This window comes from Arachis ipaensis, chromosome B08 (assembly GCF_000816755.2).
Source record: "Arachis ipaensis cultivar K30076 chromosome B08, Araip1.1, whole genome shotgun sequence".
NCBI classification, from domain to species: domain Eukaryota; kingdom Viridiplantae; phylum Streptophyta; class Magnoliopsida; order Fabales; family Fabaceae; genus Arachis; species Arachis ipaensis.
The window spans coordinates 2,379,241-2,386,989 of record NC_029792.2 but is presented as its reverse complement, the minus strand read 5'-3'; the positions used below and the strand labels follow the sequence as shown (position 1 = coordinate 2,386,989).

Here is a 7,749-nt window from a genome sequence, read left to right as displayed (position 1 = left end):
AATTTGGATGATGTTCCACCTGACTTTTTTTTGTAACATTAACCAAAGCTCATCCTCATCCACCACCCACAATAATTCTAGGCCTCGACACATACAATTCTCTTTTATGCATAACAACTTATTTATACACCAGTGGGCTCTTATTTTTCTTTTACGGGTTTTGGTCAGAAAAAAAAGCATGCGCTCTTAGCCCAAATAAGTTTTTCACACATGTCCCACCATTTTTCATACGGCTCCACTAGAAAGACAATAAAAAATCTGAATAATGTGGACAACCGGCTGAAAATTCGGCCCAATAAAATTAAAAAAAAAATATTTCACTCAAATTACTCAATCAAAAAATCCAATTAAGTAATTCAAAAATGAGTAAAGTATTATTTTTGTCCCCAACGTTTGGGGTAAGTCTCAAAGTTGTCCCTAACGTTTCAAAATTGACTCAATGCTGTCCTGCCGTTAGAGATCCGTTAATAGAATTGACGGTGGGACAAAATTGAAACAATTTTAAAACGTTAGGGACTTAAATAGGACGAAAACGTTGGGGACAAAAATGATACATAAAAATAATTTTTAATTCAATTTTGTCTTTCAATAATATCAATTTTTTACTGTACATAGTATTCAATTATTTTTTAACTACATTTAAGTAAATTACACTTAATCACATTATTTTTATCTTAAAATAAAATTATTTTTTTATAATTTTAAAGAATTTTGATACATTAGAGATAAAAGATATAATTTATATTTTATTGTATATATATATTTTTTTCTTTTCCGCAAGTTTATATACTAATCATTCTACAAATATTCCATGATAACTAAAAATCTTTAAGAGTAAAATTATAAAAAAAATTAATTTATTTAGAATGAAAGTAATATGATTAAGTATAATTTACTTAGATGTGATTAAAAAATAATTGAATACTGTGTATAGTAAAAAATTGATATTATTGAAGGATAAAATTAAAATTTATTTCTATGTAATGTTTTTGTCCCCAACGTTTTCGTTCTCTTTAAGTCCCTAACGTTTCAAAATCATCTCAATTTTGTCCTGCCGTCAATTCTGTTAACGGATCCCTAACGACAGGACAACATTGAGTCGATTTTGAAACGTTAGGGACTTAAATAGCACTAGGGACAACTTTGGAACTTACCCCAAATATTGGGGACAAAACGATATTTACTCTTCAAAAATTTTAACCATCTATTATACCTTACTTTACCAAAGCACAAGTTTCTCCCCCAAGTTCTCTACTGTCGCCCCGCCGTCACTTCCCCTATCGTCGCCACCGAGATCCTCCTTACTGTTGCTAGTTCGTTAACAAGGACCCTCATTGGCATTTAAGAATAACCATCCACTTAAGAATAAAAACAATCATCTGCATACCTAATAAATTGAACATCTAACATATTCTAATTGTATCTAACTAAACTCGTTCCAATCAAATAACCATCTACAAAAGAATTAAAATAACTATCCGCATACCTACTAAAATGACTATCCGGCCATAATATGAAAATAACCATCGCATCTAAAACTAGAACTTTCACTGCTTACCTTATTGGATTGTTGACCATCTATAATGCATAAATTGATAAGATTGTCACCTGAAAAGGAAAAATTGTCACTGCTTAATGAGGATGGGAGATTAGAAACTCCATCAACGATTACCAAAGGGGAAGGCACGCGTTGCTATTCACTGCTACGTCTGAAGTGGCTGCGGATGGACAGCGGTGCGCAATAAAGCTACGTCGGTACGAGCTACTAAGGAGGAGGGGCAACGGCGCAGGGTGAGTCTGCAGCGTCGTGCATGGGCAGCGGTGTTGGAATTGTGTCTGAACAATGTTACGAAGCAACAGCGTCGGAGATGTGCCTCCAGCACCGATGACGAGTATTGGGCATGCATTGGAATTCGATGATGGTGAGTTTTGGGAGAGGGATCGAAAATGGAAAATTATGGTAAAACTGAAAGTAACCGTCAATAGTTTGAATGTGCTTAATTGCTAATCCTAATTTTTCAAATTTTAAATTTTGAAATGAAATGAAATAATTAATTAAGATTCTGATTTTTTATTTTTAATTTACCTTCCTTTTTAAATCTATTGTTCACATTTCACAACTTCACATTCTTCACTATTCTCATTGTCTCTTTGTATTTTTCCTTTTTCCTAAACTATTTTATTTATCTCTCCTAACTCTTAACTCTTAAATCCGAACTTGTGTTCCTTTCAACCAATAACAATCAAATAAGATAATTTGTTAAATAATTTCACTTCTTTTCTAGGGGTGGCAAGTCAACAACTCTACCTATCAATAAAGTTAAACGCAAAGCAAGTTGATCTGCCTTATCAATATGTAGAGTCAAGATACTTACAAATTAAAAATAGATAAAATTAAAATTGACATGTTATATATTGACAAATAAAATTAGGATTGAATATAAACTTTACTTTGATCCAATTCTTTTCTACCTTTTTTTCTCCCCTCTCACTTGAGTCACTTCTATCCTTCCTGCCTCATTCCAAACAAGCAAAGCTAAAAAGGAAAACGAGGCTTTATCGCACGCACTAACTTCGTTATCACCTCCACCACTTAACAATGTTTGGTTTACGTGTAAAGAACAATATATCCAGCTTTTATTAAATCTCACCAATTTTTTTTTTTTATTAAAAGTCACAAGTCATTTTATATAAATACATCGATTTTTTTTTTTTTAAATATGTGTTATAGGTTTAAAATTGTAAAATATGCACAGTAGAATCCGAAATGCACGGGTCGTTCTCCACCGCACCAAAACAAAAGAAAACGCATCATAGCGAGAAAGTGAGGGAGCTCTTTCAAGGGTAGAGACATTGGAGTTTGGGGAAGAAACGCATTGTCGTTTGCACTTCGAGGAAGGACACTCTATTTAGTATTTACTCCCATTATTACTACTAAAACCCTCTCATGCTTCTGCGTTTTCTGGGGTTTCTCGCTCACACGTCGTTCTGCTGCTAAACGACGGCACCGACACTCCTTTTCTTCTTCTACAAGCTATAAACGACATCACTTTTACTTGCTTTTCTCGTTTCCCCGTCTCTCGCCTTCCTCCATGGTAACTGAGCTTCTGATTTCTGTTTTCGCCTTTGCTTTTGTTTTCAGATTCTTCTTCTTCTGATCTTAGCTAATGCTTTACGATTTGCATAGCTCAACGTTTTTTTTTAATTTATTCAAGCTGAAGTGCTTTTTCGTTAAAAGGTGTTTGTGTTGTTCCTTTTCTCAGCTTCTGGAGTTTTATCGTTTCCATTTTTGTTTTATTACTATATTTTTTGGAACTCCAAACGAGGCGCTAGTGTTGTGGACTTGTGGTGTTTTTAGATTCTCATAGCAAAGTGCATTTTGTGAGTTCTGATTTCGGAATCGGTAACTTCTGGCTAAGGTTTTTGGTATCGCAGAATCAACAGTAGTCGCTCATTTTTTTAATTTTTAATTTTTATTTTTTGCTATATCTCTTTGGATTTATCAAAATTTGAGATTGCGTTCGTTGCATTGCATGGACCACTTGTGTTTGTTTTTACTTTCTGCATATTTTGGTTCTCTTGATTTAGGTTTTTGTCCCTATGCTTCTCATTGGCTTTACCTGTTTGAATTTTGTTTAAACGAACGTTTTATTTGTTTTTATTGTTATCTATTTGTTCCCTTGTTTTTCTCATACTTTTTACCCGTTCAACCGGGTCAATTTTTGTTATCAGAATCGCTACAATTGAAACCAGAAAAACTCCACTTAGCCACACACTTGAGCTTGGCCTTTGCCCTTTACTCACTGTTTACAATTTCAATTTTTTTAGTCTTATCCATGCCTACCATATGTGGGATTCTCCATTTGCATGTACCCGAGGTTAATTTCTTTTATTAATTTTCCCCTACTTTGTTTCTTAGTGTAGTTAATTGTTTACAGAGCTGGAGCTTGATGTACTTGATTAGTTGGTGCGGTAAATCTATAACTCAATGCCGTTCCGATATCACTTATTTGTTTTGCATTTGGTTCACAACTCCATATGGTTATAAAATTTAAACAACGCAAATTAATATGGTTGTATAAGATGCCCCTTATATTGATTTAATTTTACATGTTCACTAAAATCAGCATGAAAGCTCTATTTTTGGAATTTTTTTTTTAATATAATCCAGCTGTGTTGTGCAGCTGTAAAGGTGAGACGAAGAATTTGCTCAACTGCAATCACTTTTGAAGAAAGGTAGTAGATTGTTTCCAGAGTGGGAGTTCGGAAAGTCTATGCAGTTGATATTAGGTTAGAACATAGTTTAACCATCTGCCAGCATGAGCAGAAAACTTAGTGATAGTTCAAAGCCAGAGAAATCTTTTTTGTCATATGCTGATCTTCATCATGAAATCACCAAAAGTGAGGAAGAGATTTCATTAGAACCCAATGATAATCATCTAAAGCAAGAGGACTGTAGAATGGCAAGCGAGGAAGATGAGCTGGTGAAGTACATGTCAAAGTTGCCTGGCTATTTAGAGAGAGGTGTAAATATTAATGAGAAGGTTTTGAATGTTGGGGTCCTAGACTGGGCCCGTCTGGAGCAATGGAAGTGTGGCTATAAGCACGTACCTGATAGAAGTAGCCAGAGCTTGTCATCTACTAGTCATACATCATCTTCTACATCAGCAGATGGATTCTCTGGTAAGTCTAACAGAGGTCCTAGTTTGTCTCCTTGTCAAAGGATATTCCGTCCATCAATTCAGTCTCACTCTGTGGCATCTTCAGTGCAAGAGAACCCTGGAGTTGTAAAATCCTTTGGAGGAGGTGTTGGGAATTTTCAGAATGTTGGAGGAGGTCGCCATAGTAACGGTGTCACAAATGGCAAACATGTTCGAGCTGGTGATCATCTTCCCCAAAACTATCCTACCATTATACCCAAAGTATGCAAAAGGGAAAGTACGAATCCATATAATGATAGGGAAAGTGGCATCTTGCCAAATGTCCGTGGGTATGAGACAGCATCATGTACTAAGCTGGAAATCAACAAGCAAAATGGTGGATCGGAAAAGAGAGTGGAGAATTTGAGCAAATCAAATATTGATACTGTTGACCAGGGTGCAGTCAGGGAAAGCAAACCCATTGTCGTTCTTTTGCCTAGAGACAACCCCCAAAACAGTCATTGTGCAGCTCCTAATATGCAAACATCCTCAGATTTTAAGTTAGGAACTCCTTCTCTGACAAAATATTCAGAAAAAGTTAAGGAACATTCCCACAAACATGCCTGTCATCTGTCAAATGAAGTTAGCAGTAGCTGTTCACAGTTTAAAGGGTCAGGATCTAGTCCCACAGATCTAGAAAGCATCAAAGTTCCAGCCTCTACCATTTCTGCACCATTTCCTGTAAAAGGGGGAATAAGCCCATGCAAATCTAGAAAGACTGAGGAAAGGAAACAAACAATTGCCACAACTTTATCTGCTAATGGGCCTCCCCATGGAATAAATCAGAAAGTAACTACTGAGAAGTCAAGAAGCTCCTCGCCTTTTCACCGCCTAGGCATCAGCATTGGCTTTACTAGCAAATCTGGCTGTAAGGACACTTCACATGTGCCACATCAGAGCTCTTCAGCAACTCTTAAATCTAGTTCAGAACATGTCAGGGGTTATGCTAGGTCCAACATATCGGGCAATGATAGAGCTGGGGATGCTGCCAAAGGCAGGACCAGCCCTTTAAGGAGGTTATTGGATCCACTACTAAAACCAAAGGCAGCAACTTCCAGCCACTCCATGGAGTCATCTCAGAAAGATTCAATGTTAATAAATAAGAATTCCAGGTTAGGTAATGAGAAATTCTCTATTCTTATGCCTGAAAGAGAATCGGACAGGGACCACAGGGTAGGTTGTGCCACAATAAATGCTGCTAATTCATCAAAGGACAAGAAATACATGGCATCAACGTTTCAAGGTCTTTTGAGAATTGCTGTGAAAAATGGCCAGCCCCTTTTCACATTTGCTGTTGACAACAATAGCAACATTCTAGCAGCCACTGTGAAGAGCTTACCTGTCTCAGCAGAGGATGAAAGCAAATGTATATATACCTTTTTTACCTTTCGGGAAAATAAGAAGAAGAATGGAATTTGGATGAATCAAACAGGCAAAAGCAAAGGTCCTGATTACATTCACCATGTTGTTGCCCAGATGAAGGTTTCTGATTTGCACCATTATGATTCAGCCAGTCAGAACTTTGTGGACTCTTCAGCGAAAGAGTTTGTTTTGTTTTCAGTAAAGCCAAGGCAGGGTGATTCTCAGGTCACTGACTACCAGCCAAATGATGAGCTTGCTGCTATTGTTGTCAAATCACCTAGAGCCATCAACGTCATGAAGTACGAGCATCAGAGCAGTTGTCAAAATGACATTATTAAAAACAATGTAGGGGTAACAGTGGTACTTCCTGGTGGTGTTCACAGTCTTCCAAGTAATGGTGGGCCTTCTTCACTAATTGAGCGATGGAAAACAGGTGGATCATGTGATTGTGGTGGTTGGGATTTGGCATGCAAACTTAAGATTTTTGCAAATGAAAAACATACCTGTGGAAAATCAGGAACGTCCAAAGCTTATCTTTCAGATCGATTTGAGCTTTTCCTCCAGGTATTTTTTGTTGATTAATGTTATTGCCTCCTAATTATTTTCTCTGTGTTGATTGCAGTTGATTATCATATGGATAACTAGTTACTAATGTGTATCATGAATATCAATGCTAACTACAGGGGAATGACCAAGACCAAGGACACCAACCTGCTTTCAGTTTTTCCCCATTCAGACCTGGTATATATTCAGTAGCTTTTGATTCGTCGCTCTCACACTTGCAAGCTTTCTCCGTCTGCATTTCGCTAGTGGATGGCAAGATGCCATATGAACTTTGTCGATCAAGAGACTCCACTGGAGTAAAAAACCTGAGAGAAATGATGTTGGCACAAACAGAAGAATTAAAGGCTTTTGGTACTTCGGAGGACACTCCTGCAAGTTATGTGGCTTATCCTCCTCTCTCTCCTGTTGGTAGAGTCTAAAGTTAAACATGGAGTAGAGTCAAATTCTGATATTTCCTTAACTGCATTGAATGTGCAATAAGAGAAACCAGAAAAGAATGGTTTTCCCACAGAGATTAGCATCAGTTGCTCGAATCTACCGCATATAGATAATAGCTTCACGAGTTCATGACTTGATCTGTTGTGGCAAAGCGGAATATGAGAGAAGAATGATAATCCCTTTTTACTCCATTCTTCCAACAGAAGCAGGTATTCAAATTGTACTGTTTGATAAACTATGATTATGAGATATCAATCAAGGAAGTGTGAATAGTTGAAGCAAGCTGTATTTTGTAGCCTCTAGTATAGTAGTATTTCTTAAATATTTGTATCTATTACTTGGTTGAATATCAAATCAATGAATAAAATCAGGCATCCTGACTTTAGAGTCGTATCCATTACTATCTCAAGGCAATATATAAACTTGATCACCACCGTGTGACAACAAAGGCTCACATACACTGAAAGAAGGAAGTATCTGGTAGATGGTGCTAGTTCTTGTTGCCATGGTGATTACTTCAGTCTCTCATCGCATTTTCTAATTTACAAATTGCAGAAACGGGTTGAGTCAGTTTTCATCTTACTATATATGCATATGCTTTTATTGATAATAGCTTTCATGACTGGAACTTTGAATTTGTTATTGGGCTCAAACATCGAGAGAAAAAGGGGGAAAAAAGGGGGGG

The 7,749-nt window shown here is 36.7% G+C and overlaps 1 protein-coding gene across 3 annotated transcripts in view; it reads left to right on the top strand.

Annotated features, from left to right (window-relative positions):
- LOC107613368 overlaps positions 2,758-7,749 on the top strand; it is a 6,212-nt gene continuing 1,220 nt past the window's right edge. The window contains exons 1-3 of one of the 3 annotated variants that reach the window (XR_002351747.1): positions 2,758-3,095; positions 4,185-6,626; positions 6,746-7,273. Coding sequence is in view for 2 of the 3 variants with exons in the window: in XM_016315332.2 (XP_016170818.1) it covers positions 4,320-6,626; positions 6,746-7,045 (2,607 nt within the window). In the remaining variant the exon portion in view is untranslated. Of the gene's footprint in view, positions 3,096-3,732; positions 3,879-4,184; positions 6,627-6,745; positions 7,466-7,749 lie in introns of those variants that run through there. The other 2 variants (XM_016315332.2, XM_016315334.2) reach the window with 2 other exon arrangements.